Below are 18,388 nucleotides of genomic sequence, written 5' to 3' on the forward strand. Positions count from 1 at the left end.
TTAGTATTTATCATCCTCTGCTTCACCTATGATTGATAAAACAATGGTGAGTGGGATAGGTAAAATAATGTTGGTTCAGGGCGGTCTTCTTTATCTTTCTCTTAGTTTGATGGCAAGGAGGACTAATGTAGCTGATATTACATAACTCTACAACATGGTTTAATCAGTAGAAAGGTTTCGTTTAGATTAAATTAAGCCATTTTTTTAAAATATAGCCTGTCATGTATGGTAACTTCTTTATAAGAGATAATAGGTGAACGAGATCTTGGCACAATATCAATAGTTGCTTAATAACCAAGTAGAAGAATGTTCTGCCCTAATGATATTTTGCTGGGTCTTTCATTGCAATCTAAGATAATGAAGATATAATTATATTACATAATTAATAATAAATAAAGCATAATTATGTCAAATGAAACCTGAGCATCATAAAACAAAATCTAATAAAATCATCTTACAAAACACGATGACATAATCAGACCTTGTTCTACTCCATAATGTGGATGATTAAGTGATGTTTTCATCTTGGAAGGAAAAAGAACCAATCTAACCGATTAATGGTCTCTGGACAAAAATACTTAAATGTTCTTTCTGTGGATTAAAAGGCAACCTTCAGATTTTTGACTGCAGCCAAATTAATTTATCAAAACCATGGTATCAAAAAGTTGTGCTTTTTGTGTTGTTAATTTGGAATTATTTTACTTTATTTAACATAATATACATATATATAAATACATATACAGACTGTTACACACATATATACATATATATATATATATACACACATACATAACTGTTCCTTTATATAGATATATATATATATATATATATATATATATATATATATATATATATATATATATATATATAGGAACAGTTATACAGAGCATGAATACAGGACATTGTAATGCTGCCCCCATATTATATACATGAGTACATAAGTGTACATATAGCGTTTTCTATCGAATATATAATGCTTCCTTATTTTAATTTGTAACAGTGTAACTTCTCTTTTAATGAAAGATTAATGTGAATCAAAAATACCCTTTTGAGACTGTTCTATTTTAATGAATAAATGTGATTCTTAGTAAGCCTGAAGATCCTCTTTTCTCTGACACATGAATTAGTTCTATTTAAATCATTAACTGTGCCATGTCCAGACATAGCGTGGTTGAACACAGATGTCCTTGTTATGTGCTCATCAATGAAAAGTCATAGATCACTGCACTGAGGAGACATTGCGACCCAGAGTTAAGTCAAGGATGTTTGGGGATAAGCAAGAAAAAGATCATCACTTTTATGAACAGATGAGTGGCAGCCAATCTGTATAAGCAATAGCTCATGGCAGCAACCCCTGCCACCCCTTCCAAGATGTGTATGTGTGTGTGACCATGATTGTGTATGTGTGTTAGCGTGAGTATATAGGTTTGTGCAAATGTCAGAGTGTGTGTAAAAATGTGTGGCAGTGTGTAAGTATTAACAGAAGGGGTTCACTTAAACAGAGCTTATTTGTGTGTGCAGAAGTTCTTATATCCAGCAGCTGGCTCTATTTGCTGGCTGGATGTAGGAGCTCAGAGGAAATATTGCTGCAGTTACTGGCTTTTTCATTTTCTGTTCGGCTCCTGCAGCCCATCAAGCCCTGGGTTAAGGGGGACCCTTTAGATGAATCAGTCACTGCCTCAATGGCCGGCGCCACCCCTGATCAAGGGTCATTTAACAAGGAAGGGAATATGTAAACAGGATCCCAAAATAGAAAATGGCCAGGTTGGTCTGATATGAAAAAATAGTTTTCATGATTCTTATTAAGATGTCTGTACTAATGTTTCCTTTCTTAGCAGACTCTGGGAACCGCAGGAGATACATTGTAAGAAATTAATCTAGGATGTCTCTTTAATGAGAAAGCAACAAGGGGCCGCCTTGTCAATGAAAGTCTTGTTAGGTAACCCTGTAGGGCTTGAGAATGTCTCTACAGGAGACACACATTTATCCCAGGGGTAATAAACAGTTTCCAATAAACAACATTTTATGAAAACACATTGTTTTCGTTATATACATTGACCTAAAGAAAGTCAATGTACAACAGGCAAAAGAAACTGTACAACGTGGGCACTACTCGAAATGAAACAGAAGAGAAGGGCACACAAACTTAATTAAGGGAACTTTTCAAACTGAACCATCTGTGTGCCAGAGATAAGCAAACCATTAAACTGGATATAATAAATCAACAATCTTTCACTTGGAATTAGTTAATAAAATACAAGATATTATTATATCAATTAGCCAGTTCTGTTCTTTGTACAAGTTCTATGCACTGAATAATCCACGCTCAGCCGTGCCATCTGCAATCATACCAGCCTTTGTTTATCCTCCGCTGATGTCAGATGGGAAAACACATTGTAACCAGATTATTTCATAAGTACCCATTGTCTGTGTTCAGCTTCCATTGTGCTGATGTAATGCACATTTTGGAGCCCCCTAAAAAGTCATGTAATGTGCCAAAACAAATTGAAAACCTCTTCAGTGTAGAGGACATGTACTTAAAAAAGTATGCTAATGCCATCCCTTTTTGCTAATACAAAAAGGGACTTTGATCAGCCATTTAAGAGTCAGAATATGCATTGCAAACAGTTTAGCATTTAGAACAGTTTCTTGTTGTTAATAAATGTAAGTTATGTATGTGCCCATCTTGAAAATGACATGCTCGTTCGTTTTCTCTTTTAACTCTCTCTATTTGTTTCTTCTCATTTTTCACTCGTTCTCCTCTCCTTTTCTCTCTCCCTCTCGGCTCCTTTTTCTTACTTCTGCCTCTCTCCCTCCTTTTCTTTCTCTCTTACTACTCCCTATGTCGTTCTTGTCTCTCTGCTTTTTTTTTATTTTTTTTTTTTTAATTATCCTTCCCTCTTCACAAATCACTGTCCAACTACATCCACAAGGCTCACAACACTATCCAACAGGCCATCTCCTTAACACACACACAACACTACCCAGCAACATTTTACCAGCATGCCAATTCTTTAATTGCAGCAATGCTATTCAATTCAATGCTTATCCTATTATCGTGTATGGAATTTATAGGTCTTTCTCTGCAGTGCTGTACAAAGGATTGCAACACATACAGCACACACCACAAACACTTAAAAGATGCCAGTTTTTTACCACTACTATATCTTTTGGTAGCTAAGGCTGTAGGTAACAGACTGTCCTCTAGCATATGATGTGGAAAGCATCACAGGGCTATCCTAAAGAAAAACATTATTTTTCATTTAATACCATAACTGGGGTTTTGAGAGAACAGGTACAAGTTTAAAGATGCTGCAGTTTCTGGTATGCATACCTGGGAACACTCAGGGTCCGTACCTTCCCTTTTCAGCTAGAGGGTGGTCGGGTCTACTGATGTTGGTGGGTGGTCCGCTGCGTTCGGGACTACCCCAAAGAGATAGGAGGGGGAGTGGGCAGGGTCTGGCATGCCTCCATGCCACTCCCACAACCCGGAGATATTCTGCAGGGACTCGGAGACCCCGAGAAGTGACACTTCATCTGGAGTCTCAGTGCAAAGACCAGAAAGTTCCCAGGTATGCTAGTATGGTAAGCAAAGAAAAGTTAGCAGTGATTGTATTTTTTCATTTGGAGGTTTAGTCACATAAAACAGCGCACAAACTTTTAGCAAGCTGTTTCAGTTTCTATGGCAACAACCTATCAGTTCCTGCTTTGCTTGTCCCATGAAAATGACATGTTCCCAGCAAAATTAGGAATGAAGTAAAAGTGTAACTGATTAAATAATTCCTTCTAGGAAGGGTTTAGGAATTAAGTAATACTCTGTTTTATGTCTCTAATGTTGTATTTAGTTATAAAGGTGAGTTACAAATTCCAGCACCTTTAATATTAAACATGATTATCTCAAATCCCTTTAACCAAATTGAAATAGTGAATTGCTAAATAAACTCCGGTTGTTGTTTTCTGATAACATCTGGTATTTTAAGCTTCTGGTCACATATTATGCTGCGTAATAAATCCTTAAACTAGACCGAACAGGTAAAAACCACACTACCTCACTGTCTGCTTCACACCGCAAAGAATTCACTGCAAATAAGGTACATGTTTTCTGTTGTGAAAATAGAAACGAATAATAATTTATTTTAGTATCAGATTTGACCTGTTGCATTTATATCATATCAGCGGATGATCTCTGTTTCTTGATTATTGACTAAGTAAGTAAGTCAAGTAAGTATTCTTTTACTTTAATTATGTTAATGCAGTCAATCTGATTTTCCGAATTCACCCCAATTTTAATGTATCGGTGAAATTTGTATGTGGTATTTATTGAGATTTATAATAATAATATTGTAATTAATATAATAAAATTATATAATATATATATATATATATATATATATATATATATATATATATATATATATATATATATATATATATATATATAGGCATATAATATAAAATACAATAAGGCTATGATGACATTAAAGTTTTTTTTTATTTAGTAATGCGTTTCGCCGGTACTGGCTTCTTCAGGGGTACATAAATGCTGTTGGAGCATACAATAATTGTTGTTTTAGTGATTTTGACCAAAGAAATTCTGTTCCACTATATCCAGATGTTAAAATGTTTTTGAACGTGTATAATATGTGGACCCACTAGTTGTAAGTGGTGTTGGTGCAACATCCGTTTATGGGTTCGTGTGGAGGTTGGTCCACCAAGAAAATTGTGGTTATTGGAGCACTAATTGAGTAAAGGCCTATCTACTTTTGCATGGCTATATTGCTTACCAAGGAACTGTGGACTGTATTTTCAAGGAGGACACTATGAAAAGTTAAAGGGAACGCTCATGCCTTAAGTGCATTTGGTGGCTGGAGTGACGCTTTCATTACATTTATTTTATAGAACTTTCTCCTCCTCACTGTATAGATGAAATGTTGGCTGGTAAATCTTTAGCGTAAATAAACAAATTCAACACTGCAGCTTCAAATATACCCTCTTATGTGCACGTTTCTTAAGGGTAAATTAAGCTCTTTGCTCCCTTAGCCACCTAGATGGTATAGCGGGCAGAATGCTAGTTTCCCCGCTGGTGGATCAATATATAGATTTTCAATTAGAATGACGTTCAGAAAACACATAAACAAAGGTTAATTTCCCTTCAGATCAAATTACTAAAACGTTGTCAAGCAGCCAAAGGAGTTAGTTAAACATATTTCCATGTCTCCCAGGCATGAATAGATGTGTTATTAGAACAACAAACTAGCACGAGCCCCTGTAGGAGGATTGTCTTCTCTATATATGGGTATTTTCAAAGCATGTTGCAAAGTTCTTAAACGTTTCTGGTTTTCATTTGTCAGTTCAAACCGGCAAAGCAAGATCAAGATTTCTAAAGTATTTTAAAGTTGTGTTACACGCCTTTGGCTAAAATAATAATAATATCATCTCTATCTGCTTGCATGTTTTAGAGAGCAGACTGAATTTTCCCTACAGTTAGGGAAAGAACGTCTATCACCTTCCATTTCTCATAGAACGGTTGACAATGATCATCTTAAGGAATTACACAAAAGTGCATACTTCCATATCAGTCACAGAGAAGAGTTTTTTGGACAGGGTTGGTCGACAGGTATCTCCCCAGCTGATGTAGGACTATAATGCCCAAGATGCTCAGCAAACATCCTAAAACGAAAGGTGTACGCTTATATTTAAGCAGAGCATCTCGGCATCTTGAGTTTAATAAACCACTGGAAAGCTATCCATCGGCTAGGCTTGTTTTAACAAAATCTATTTTTTCCCCTTAAAACTCACTGGTAATAAATTGTTTCAAGAAGAAACTATTATGTAACACAGATGTATTTCGTATCCTCTGAAATAATGAACAGGACTGCGTAGAAACATAACATACAAAGGAAAATGGCGGTTAACTTTAATGTATTGGCCAACAGTACATTACCAACCCAGTGGAAGTTGGCATAGATACTTGGATACTCATTTGTGTAAGTCTCAGGCCATAGTTTGATTGACAGCTGTAAAGATTGAATTTATTAACGCAATTTCTCTGTAATATTAGCTAATATCGTATTGCCATGTTACCTTGGGCTGAACATTCCTAGCTTTCTTTCTTGAAGCGGGTACTCTTCTATAATATCCTGTAATAAATGGTTAGGCAACCTGTGTGACTTGGAGTGTGGCAAGGTTCCCATATGGCTGAACATGTCACAGGATCTGATGGGGACCCTGTCCTTCTTCTTTCGTGGTAGAGTGCCGTGGATACATACATCTTGGAAAGAGTCGGAGCGCCGCTCAGCAAGGGGGGATTTACTGCTCAAAAGATCCATTGAAGTCGCCAGTGGGAACTGATGGCTCGTTTGTACATTTCTATGGAAACTGGCAAATTTCCCAGCAGCCATCATTCTTCAGTTCTGTACAAGAAAAGGGAAAAAGAACAGAGAAGTTTTGATAACTGACGGTGCGAAAAGACACAAAGTACTTGGTTTTTCAAGAGGCACTGCAGACTCTGAGCCAGGTGAAAGAAAGAAATTACATTTATCCTTACAGTCTTTTGGCTTTTTGTGTTTGAGTCTGCATTCAAGAGTTTCCTATTCAGGAGAGCTGAGTTCTCTTTGGTGACTTTGGCTAGTTTCCATTTTGAGTCACTATTAACACATATTTTCATGCTTTTAGAGATGTATTTTGTAACTAGCTTTTCTTGAATGTCTGCCATATTTAATTATTAACATGACATATATTGTTTATCCTCTAAGCCTTTAAAATAAAGAAAGAAATGAAATGTTTAGGTGTCTAATTGGGTGATAATGAACTCCCCCCCCCCCCGAATTACGTATAGTAGAAGGGGAAACCTGCTAAGTCAGCAGGATCTATATTCCTCTTATTGAATAACTTATCACGTTGGTGCTGTTCTTGTGCTGAAGAGGCCAAAGAATGCAACTTGCAGAAGCTCCCACTAGACCCCTGTGGCACGTTCCTCCTGGACTGAAACTAAACAGTTAATATGTCAAAGTATTTTCTTCATGTCACAACAACTCAGTTCTTGGTAAATCTTCAGATGCTTACTTACAGGGAACACTAACAAAAACTGTACACTCAGCGAATGAGAATTTCCAGGATGTAGAGCGTCATTATTTTGGAAGTCTTACCAGGCCATTGTTGGGGCAGTGAATGGGCTGCACAATGAACAACTATTGCTTACTTTGCCTGTCCTTTGTTCCTTTACCTAATTACTGACCACTATGGCCAATAAAATGAAAACCCTATACCATGGTAAGCAAAACTAAATACACTTATACCAATATAGGCATGCCTAAGACTGTGACAACCTCACAAACGTATGTCGCTCTTTGATTCCTTACCCATGGTTACATATATACCATGTGTAATCTTTCCAGTATGTGAAATGATCAGAAAACTCCAAAAGTTTCAGCTATATGAATACACGTGTTTTTGCAGACATAAATGTTCTAGGTTACCATCTGTTCTAATCTGGTTCTAAGAACCTTACCAACGGTTCTCATTTGGTTATTCCATATAATTGTTCTGACTTTTAGTGCTGCCACCGTACACATGAAAGCAAATGTCCATGTGAATCGCAGGGATGGCGCATGTGCAATAATCATACATCAGTGCAACTAGCAATGCGAATTTCCAGGATGGACATAGCAGACATGTTCACGTACAAAAAGCATTATTAGTATTACAAATATAGCCTCAGATGAATTTGGATGAAAAACATAAAAAAAACCCTCAATGAAGTCAGCTGAACAATAAAACCTATGATTAAGCCAAGCTTACATGAAATATTTCCTATTCTATAATAACAGTCACATGCATGTTTGCTAATCTTTATATCCCTAATCCCTAAACACTGCGGGCTCAGTCTTATTTATTCCGCCCTCTTTAGTACATTATAGTGGCATGTGAATATTCCAGCTATACTATATTGACTGATTCCTGTGTCACCCCATTTGCTCCGAGTAACGTGGGGTAAAGTATTATAAATGATTCTTCACATATCGCATCGCAGCTCGTATCTGGGAAACATAGACCATGCACGTATGTACTAGTTAAATAGAAATGGGATGCAAAATCCACTGTTTTATTAAATATATTCTGCCTCGCATCTGGGGAGTTTAATTTTCATGTACAGAAAATGTTACATTGGGGATTTTTTTTATTAATAGGAATTAGTCTCCATGAACTCTATTATCGCTGCCTATTATACTGATTAAGTATTTATATTAAAGTGGCTACATTTATACATACTATGGAACCAGACAATGACATTACTATGCTTTGCTTAAAGAACGCCGCCAGTTCATTATTTTTCAAATGACTTTTATTACCGGCCACTGACCTCTGCCTTGATGTGGTTAAATCCTGCTCATGCCACTGGAACCTCCAACGGATAAGAATTATTTCGCCATTCAAAATGTAGGTTCGCACAGAAATGTAGTGTTATTACTGGAGAAAGTCTAGTGATGGACGATGTATAACACGTAAACCGCGGGGAGGATATTTGTTGGGCTTTCAGCACTCGCCTCATTAGTCTTTCTCACTGTACGTATAACACTGGCTAAAGCTGGCGTGGTTGGACTGGGGCTGAAGATGCAGCCCTGGCACTTTGATGCCAGTGGCTGCCTAACGGCATTAGTGCTTCTGCTGGCTGTATACGCGCGGCTCCATGTTACATTTTTATGCTCATGTGGCGTGCAGCCGGGTATATGAAGTTGGAGGACACACACTACAGCACCCAATCTGCCACTGGAGTATTTGCCGAGCATGCCAAATGGTCAGTCCCAAGATACTGGGAGCAGGAATGGAAAGTAGATATGGGATCAAAGAAAGGGGTAGGATTTCCATCCTATGGACAAAAGTCTATTGGTGCCCTCCCTCTACCACATATATATATATATATATATATATATATATATACGATAAAATGCTTTATAGAAGAAGTAATGTGACAAGACATGTAGTTAGAAGTAAAGTGTGGTAAAATAAATGAGTTGTGGGTGGTATTTACCATTGAGTCATATGCAGGCAGACACATTAAATGTGAAGATCTAGGTTCTGACCAGACAAGCTAATTGGGAAAAGGATGGAGCTAATATTCATTCTAACAATCAGAGAATGGGGCAATACCTTCATGGACTGGGTGGGCATTATGTGAGCTGGGAATATTGTATGTTTTACAGTAAGATGGAACTTGCTAGCTACAGCGCCAGGTTTCCATTACATCCCAACGTATAAAACAGGAGCATACTAAGAGCCCTCGGCTAACTGCAACAAGGTTTACAGAAGCAGTTACTAAAGACACTTGACTTTCATATGTTCAAAAAATATTGGAATAGGAAATCAAAAAACAGAAAGAAAGTCTATTCACTAGTAAGTGGAATTGAGACTCAACTGAAGTTGAATGCTGGCACTTCAAATAACAGAATCTTTTCTCATAATTATAATATTGTATTAGTAAGAAAGAAGCATATCGATCTAAACGTACAGTATGGCTTTCTCTGAATTTGCTTATATAACATAAGGGGTTCACGTGTTTTTCCTAGTTGTACAAATGAGAAGAACACCCAGCTCTCAGGGCTGCACTGTGTAAATATTTAGTATCTGGATGTGATAAGTGAGGAGGTGCATGGAGCCGGCCGGTGCCTGGTAAGACTTCATGAAACAGTTTGTACCATCTGCTGAAGGCTGTTGCCCTGCGATATTCCTTTCCTGTTTAATACACGTGTAAACCAGAGAATGATGTCAGAGCGTTAGTGAGCTATTGTCTGCTTTTATCTTAACTTACATCTTGAAAGGAACAGATCTGCCCTAGAGACCAATTAAAACACAAAAAAAAGACATCAAACTGCGTCTGACGTTCATGCTAAAAGTAAGCTATCATAGGAAAAGTAAATAGGAGTTATTTACAAGAGCCTGCGATGTCCACGACTGGTAACTGAAAATGTGCTGTGCCACAACTACTCCTGCTCTCATTCATTAAAATGATATGATCAAAGTTGTAGCCCAATACCAAGTTTTCCAACATAGGTTCTTCAACATTGTCTAATGATTAATGTCACCTGTACAAAGTACTCCATTTGACCAGAAAATCCCACCCAAAGGCAACGGGTGAAAAACTATCTGGGGAAGTTTAAATCCTTATTAACCAACACAGAATATATCAATTAATGCTACTTTTACATACCATATTAGGTCTTAAAGGGGCGGAGTTCATAAGAAATTACATTATTTTGAACCCTTTTTGCACCTGTGAGGTATGGAAGATATACTGGATTCAGTCTGTGTCTTAATATTTAAGTAAGGAAACGGATCATTGGAGAATTTACTAAATACTGCATCATCGGTACGTATTTAGACAACAAGAACCTAAAAATGCACATAATCTAATTTCTATAATATTTGCATTTTTTTGGATCCATCAGGGAGACATTTTCCCAGTTGGTAGAAAAACAATTACACAATTACAGGCTAATTTAACACTTTCCGTCTTGGTAAAGCTGCACGTATACGGCATCTCTTTAGGCAGAAGTATCTCGCTGTACATTTAAGATGCGGCACAGTATGTACAGTATACACTTAACTATCATATATGTCCAAATGAGTTAATATGTTAGTAAGAGTTAAATGCTCTGATTATGCTCGGAGAGTTAGCGACTCCCGCCTATCTCTTTGAACGTGAACCGCTGTTCGTCGCAGCTGTGCGTTCCCAAAAGCTAAGATGGAATTGTGCAGCTGTCACGATTGATATTTTACATTTACCCTTGAAATTTTACTTTCACATTTTAAACACTTTTCTACCAGACTTGCATTTCTAAAACATTACTGCGGGTTTTATAATGTCACATGGTCTCGGGGAATAGGGATATAAAATTCAAATAAACAGGGAACCTAAATAAAATGGACACAGTAACATTGCTTTGTACCTTGTATTGTTACTTTTTTGTGTGTCTCTCACATGGAAATGCAATCGGAATTTTTACAGGTAGGTGGAATCTGGAAAACTTTCTACATAGCAAAAGGACATGATTAACTGTGACAACTAGCACACTGACACTTATTCCCTGACGTGTGAAGAACAACAAGAACGTGTTTGATCCTTACAGGCATCCTTAAAATCAATGGCATAGGTATGATCCATGGCCCAATGCTGGCTCCCAATCATTGAGGCTGCAAAATAATCTGAAAATTCACCCGCTGATTTAATTTGTGCTGAGAAATCAGGTTTCAAACTCACTCAGGAGAAATCCAGTTTTTCTTTCCCGTGGTACACAGCTCAGAGTCTATGACACGGCTGTTGTCCAAGATATGACAGATATAGTTATTTGCCGTTTAATGATACAGATTATCAGGATATTGATGCAAAATCCAATTTTTGGTTAAAATTTAATTTTATCATATGATTATATAATTAAAATTTAATTTCATCATATGATTATATAATTAAAATTTCATTTCATCATATGATTATAAAATTTAAATTTCATTTCATCATATGATTATTCATTGACGGTGACCATCATATACTCAAGCTTTTTTTCTTTTGGGACTATACTGACTAACTTCTGACGTTTAGCTATAATGAAGAAATCTAAGGTGACCCAGAGATAAATTCTGCAAACAGTGAATCTACCGAGCTGCTGGAAGCATAATATAGTTCTGCTAAACTCTCCGAAGACTTAGAACCAAAGTCGGAGCTGCTGGTGGATCTTCTGTTGAACGTGATGAAGGGCTGTAATATTTGCCTGTTAACGAGTCCAGCTCATTTCTCCCTTATGATTCACTATAATATCAACAGCAAGGTTGACGGACTAGAGTCTTTTTTTCATCAATTTCTATGTTCTTTTATCAATTTGGTGTAAAGGAACAAAAATGAAAAGAAAAGCACAATGGCTAGCAATAAGGCATTTCGGAGATATAGAGTTGGTAGGATTCTAAAGTAAACAAACTCCTTGGATATGCAGGAACTCCGAGCTTGTTTTATCTTTAAAGAACTATCTACAGAAAGCTGATTTCCAGAGACTGTACAAATTCCTTTTCCTTCCTTGATAGTCCCCCTGATTGCCATATCCTGATCACCAACTGTGGCTCCTTTAATTTTGTTTGTTTAGTTCCACCTAAAAGCAAAGGCTTTCAGATCCTCCCATCCACTCAGAGACAGGAAAAGCAGATGCTGGTTACACTACTACTCGCTTCTGTTTCTGAGGTCAGATAAACAGGCATTATTGACAGGTCAGCACATGACCTTGAAAGGTCCAAGAACCTTTGTTGATCCATACTCATCTATAGGTATCTCCAGCCCATTGTTGCCATAATATACGTTTATATGAACTCAGTAAATTGCTTGAGGAAAATGTACCACGGCTTTAAGAGGTGTTCCATTCAGTTACAATCATCAGCAAATATTAGAGCAAAGAAAAAAAAATGACCAAGGGTACCATATTCTCTCCAAATCCAGGGATCTAAAACTGAGCCATAAGTAGCAAGTAATGTCTACTTTTATCTCCTTTACAGATACATGACTTCTCGTTTTCTGATTTCTCATTTTCGCAGACTACTTATAAGATAAAACAGTTTTTTTTTGAGTTATTTATTTCTACATCATAGAGAGCTGGAGGTCCGGCTATCAATGGAAGAAACTTTTGTGAAAAGTAACAGAGGTTCATATGAACTTCTGGAGGAGATCAATGTCTCTGTAGGTCTTCTGCCAGGGACAGAAAGAAGGCAAAGCCTATATGGCCTTACATCTTGGTCTCCATCAAAATAAAAGCATGAAAATCGTTTTTCACCCTAGCTCGTAACTGTCGGAAAGGGTGCATTAGCATTAATTACTTAGGCACTTTGTAATGATGCAGAAAAAACAGACATTATGGTAACCCCTCTTTAATAGGATTGCGGTATTCCCAGTAAAGGAGCGCTAGTTACAATTCATGTGAGCCAAGGCAGAACACAGATAACCATTCATTCTCTGCAACAATAAAAAAACAATGTCGCCCAGGCATTCAGAGGCAGCCTACCACTTCAGGATTTTCTAAATATGTGAGTGTGATTGGAATGTTTGCCTCCTCCAAATGTCTCCCCTTCCAACTGAGAAACATTTCAAAACCCCTATCAGAGCAACAGCCCAACAATAAGCCAGATGGTCCGAACAACCCTCAGCGAACGGGAACTTCAAATGCATTTCTGGCACAAAGGGGCATTTCAGCTCCCAGTAAAACTCTTTACTGGAGGAAGGGACCAGCGATACGCTCCCGATCCACAGAATGCAGCAACGAGAGGGCGTCAGAAGAGTCTTGGAAGAGCTCATCCAGTCGTGCTTAAAACGAGGACCTGTGGGACCCCAGCCTGATCCGCTTCTAACAACACAAACACAGAGCTTGGATGCGGCTGGCCCACCGCTTGTCGGTCCCGTCGAGAAAGGCTGGTGACATTATTTGAAATATTCAAACACAAAAACATAAAACATATTCATAAGCTAAGTGCCAAGTGTGGAAAAATCTTAAACTCATATTCTCCTCTAAACTCTTCACCTAAAGTTGACCAGTCACCCATATGTGATTACCAGTGATAGATAAAGTATTACTACATATAGTTTTCTGTGATAGCTGTGCTTTAACTATGGTGGAGAACGGAGACCTTGAGTTAGATGGCGCTGCCGTCAAACAGCACCGGTCCTTCTGAGCCAGAGAACAGATTCTTAAAACACAGACTAATTCAGGTGGCGGCTTCAACCTTGAAAAGCAGAACTAATTCAGCTAACCAACTACAAACAGCTATAAACCAGTTAGATCTAATACCAGCCCTCACGGAAATCCTATTGTCATGAAAATATAAGCAACTTGAGGGACCTGTATTCAAGCAGCCACTTTGATGACAATACATCAGAAGGAAGTCATCCATTTGGAGGCTGAAGTATCACGGAATTAGGTCGTTGTAACAGATCTAAAGCCTCACAGTTCCCAGGTACGCGTAGGACCGGGCAAGTCGGTTCAGGACTCAGCTAGAACGCTGGTGGGAGATTAGGAGAGACGCAGAAGCTCGGATCAGCGCAGCCTCTGGCTCGGTGTCACGTGTGGCCCTCTGGCTGCCAGCTCGGGCTCTTGCTCGGCTCAGGTCCCACTATGGCTGGCCCACACACCTCTCTGTGTTCTCCGTAACATGTATTTCAAGGCCAGCTCTGGAAAACGCAGGTGCCTGTAAGCCGCACGCAGAATGCAATCCATACAGATTTTACGGATATGTTGCAGCAGCTGGATTGGGCAGAAACCAATAAAATGTAACAAGATGTGATAAATGTAGTAAGATGTACGATTTGCTTTAGTGTACATTCAGCTGGTAATGTCACGCTTTTTAAAAGTCTGAGAGTTGCACAATACATTGAGCCCCTAATAGTCAAAAGGGTTAAAAGAACAAAGGATCGCAGCTTCAAACGGTGCTGCCTATTTTCTTTGTAGTAGTTTCAACAATTCTGTAGACCTACAAAGTGGAAAGATAACTGTTCCAAACACACTCAGCCCAATCTGGTGTCAACTTTCAATGGGGGTTTACAAAAGTGTTTGTAGTAGGTGGGTACACTTCACCAAATTACACATCCATTCCACATACACATTCCATATCCATAGAATACATTATACAAGGTAACATCATCCGATTATCAAGAAAATGACAGCAAAGGCAAAGTCTGTCATTCTCCCATCTACCTTAATAGAGCATACTGACAGATAATACATACATGCACATGCACCGCCCTACAAGATGTGTGAACCGATCCCTCTCCACGAATGGATCCTAAATAACTTCATCTCAGGACATGTGGGAAATGCAGCAAATAAACACATTGCCCATTTATCCCCAATATAAACCAGGGATATGATAACTGATACAATACATGTAATTGGCCAACATCAAAAGGGCCAACCTGCGCAGCAAGAAATCTTGAGTTTCTCCAATACCCGGGGAATTGGGGTCTGCATGCTGCGCCTATACATATATAGGATTAGGATGCATGTGTGTACAATGTAGCGTGTATGACGGGCTGGGAAGAAATGCTTCTGCAATGTGCATAGAGTGGGCAGGTAAAGAACATTTCCTAGCAAAAAGCCTTGTTTTATGCACATTTTTGGTTTAACCTCATTTGTATCCAAAAGACCCAGATTAAATTAACTCTTTTGATGACATGCATATGCACACACAGAAAAGGAAGCAGGTAACTTGGAGAAATGGCCACCAAACCTACCCAAATGTCCCCAATGCTGGGTTTCATAAACCCAGAACACACTTACAAACCCAAAATATACCTTATTCAGCCGAAACACAAAACAGTCACCGATACGAGCGACACAGAACACCCATAAACAGAGCCCATCAATGCTGCCTAAAGAGCCAGCAATTACTTTTATCAGGTTCTTTGCACCCAAATCCTTTAAATGTAGAAAGTTTGTAGGGCTTTTATGCCAATGCCCAGGTTGCCAGTCTACCGATCCACGTAACCAAAAACTTTCTCTCGTATTTTCGTAGATTTCTGTGCCGCACCGTGACCCCTGATCTCATCTTCCTTTTGTGAAAATGCATTTCTATTTGGGGTTGCCCCCGCTCCAGCAGTTTAATAGTTTTAACCCTTTCCTGACTACATAGATGCAAACCATATGAGCTGTAGACTAATTTCCATACATATCACAGCAATGGCCTAATTTCTATTCTTCCATTCCTTTCTTGACATTTCTTTGCACTCATTAACCTACATTTCCCAGCCATCTCCAACAAATGAGAGCACAGTCACCGTATTAATGCCCCACCAGCTCACACTGATCCCCCGAAAACCCTGCACATTCCCATCTGTATGGCTTTGTTTGTGATCATGGTATCTCATTATTCTCACCTGCTGTTCTAATAAGGTGCATCTAAAGATGTAAGGGTTAATTGGGTGAAAATCCATTACAAGCATTAATACACTGGGACTGGGGCAGACTGCTTTAAAGATATGATCACAGCCATAGGGTGGGTACAACATGCCCTGTAGGGTCCCCACAATCTGATCCTGGATGTTGGAGGTCAGGCAGACTCATAGCTGACAACTTCCCAAGAGCTTCTGCAGCACTCCTCCCTCGTTTCGATAGTGCTGATGATCAGGGGCAGATCAATGATTTGCCTCATCAGGGGTCAAACTGCATCGATTCAGCCGTCTATGTGTAGTCACTGCACTAAATGCGCCGATGGGAGTTTAGCAGCACTCCGGCATCGATCGGGTTAAATCATTCCAATCCCTATCATCCTCGGAGATTTCCCCTTACCTGGATACCCGGATACAGCGCTTTATCCAGACAGCATGCTGTGCCCTGCACATCCACGGCAGCTCCTTCCTCTTCCAGCGATCCCACTAAACAGCGCGACTCACCCACCCCACAGTGTGCGCAGCGCTGCCCCTGGCCGCCTCCTCTCAGACCCAGCACGGCTTCTCCAGCAGTGTGCTCTGTACTGCTATACCGAGCGGCAGCCACACCCCTGCACGGCTCAGCCTGGTGACCGTACCCTGCCGGGGGCTGTTCATTTACATGCGATGACCTCTTACTACCCCTGGCCTGTGATCAGCTTTCCTGCTATTCAGTAAGCACAGGATGGAAAGGTCCGCTGGGCACCGAGTATACAAGGTGCACACACCATGGGTCACACATAGGAAACAGACAGCTCACTTCTGCCAAGTCTCCCTCTTTAGGTCAGACAGTCCCTCTCTGGGACCCCCAATTACATGATCCATAGAAGGTGATCCACTGCTCACCAGAAACCACCATCCAGTAGTAACTTTTTCCACTTTACTGATAGAGACTCAATGTATATTTCCAGGATCCTGTGTTTGGGTTCCTCAAATGTATTTATAAATAAAAAAAGCTACAGTTTCCAGACAATGTTTTTTTTCTCATTACTCTGAAATTCTAGAATTCCTTCTAACTTGAAAATCACTAAATATATTCTAAGCATAAGCTGTGTTTAGATTTAGAAACATAGAATTTGATGGCCGATGAGAACCATAAATCTGTTGTAAGACTCATTCAGTCTTTGGTCTTCCCTTAGATTCGGGGTAGCTTTATGCCCGTCCCATGTATGTTTCAATTCCCGCACTGTATTAGCCTCTACTACTTCTGTCCTTTGAGTTTGGGGGAGTCACCACTCACTTCAATGAAGATTTCCACATGCAGATAACGTCATTGGATACTTTATGTGTAACCAGGCTGGCACTGAGTATACCATCCAAGTAGCTTTTGCTATATTCCCTTTGATGTGGTTGGAAATGCTGTTATTCCATATTCAGGGCGCAACAGGCTGACAAGCAATAGAGTTAATTGCCTTTGGTGATGTTCTGGGTGCGGTCCAGAATGCATTTGGGCAAGATAACTTTTAAGTAAATAAGCCTCCAGGGCATGATTCTCAGGGCACCAGCTGGATGTCTTTAGACCCACGATGCCAGGAGCGTTTATGAGTTGTTTATCTGAAGGACTTCCATTTTAAGGCTGGATCATACCAACTTCAAATAGAAGGCCCTCTAGGGGGGGATGAATCATGCAATCACATACTCCAACCTCAGTGTCCATCCATGTCTGTCAGTAACGTGCCTAAAGGTGTTATAGGGTACAGGGGCACGTCGTACGCCTGATTAAATAACACTACTTCGTACATTAACATTTTTTTGTTTTTTCAGTTCCCATGTAACTCACTCCAAGAAATGTCTATCATCATTTTTAAAGGAACTTTAACCCCTTCATAACCTCCCTGAACTTATTTCGTTTGAACCCCCGAGGGGTGAATTAAACAGTAATTGCACTGTTGACCCCTCTGGCAGTTTATGTGTTACAGTAACGTGCCTGTTTTGGGGTATCTCTGCTGAAACAGATCCCCAGAAGTCGCTTGGGGCTTCTGTAGTTTTTCCACAGGTGTCTATCCTGTTTGGTTTAGAAAGAATGGAAGGGATTGATTTCGGCAAGTGGATAGCTTTAAAAAACGTATCCGGCGCATACCATACCTATAATGTAAAAGAAAATACAAAGGAGAATATGATAAACCATACAAGTATCTTATTTTTATCAATACAGATAAGATTAAAGTTGATTACATGTTCCTGTGTGCAGACTGGAGATACATTTTTAAGGAATTATATAAAATGTTATAATTTCCAGCAAAATGCTATAGAGTAAAACTATCATAATATGAGAGAGATTTTACCTGTCCTACAGGGCATCCCTACTTTGGAGCATCCCAAGCTCTAACTCACATTGCCATTTATGAAGAACAATCTTCATCAAAATATCAATCTTGCCCACCAAGGCAACCCAGAACCGAAACATGAGGCAAGTTTCCTCAGTCCAAGACAACCAAC

General features: G+C 39.2%; 1 protein-coding gene across 1 annotated transcript in view; it reads right to left on the reverse strand.

Moving 5' to 3' along the window:
• Positions 1–16,457, reverse strand: part of BCAR3 (BCAR3 adaptor protein, NSP family member) — a 53,367-nt gene extending 36,910 nt beyond the window's left edge. The window contains exons 1-2 of the mRNA XM_053470118.1: positions 16,311–16,457; positions 6,085–6,413 (exon numbers count right to left, since the gene is read on the reverse strand). Of these exons, the coding sequence (XP_053326093.1) occupies positions 6,085–6,404 (320 nt within the window). The 5' untranslated portion in view covers positions 6,405–6,413; positions 16,311–16,457. The remainder of the gene's footprint in view (positions 1–6,084; positions 6,414–16,310) is intronic.
• Between the last annotated feature and the right edge of the window lie 1,931 nt (positions 16,458–18,388).

Source organism: Spea bombifrons, chromosome 6 (assembly GCF_027358695.1).
Source record: "Spea bombifrons isolate aSpeBom1 chromosome 6, aSpeBom1.2.pri, whole genome shotgun sequence".
In the NCBI taxonomy this organism is placed as follows: domain Eukaryota; kingdom Metazoa; phylum Chordata; class Amphibia; order Anura; family Pelobatidae; genus Spea; species Spea bombifrons.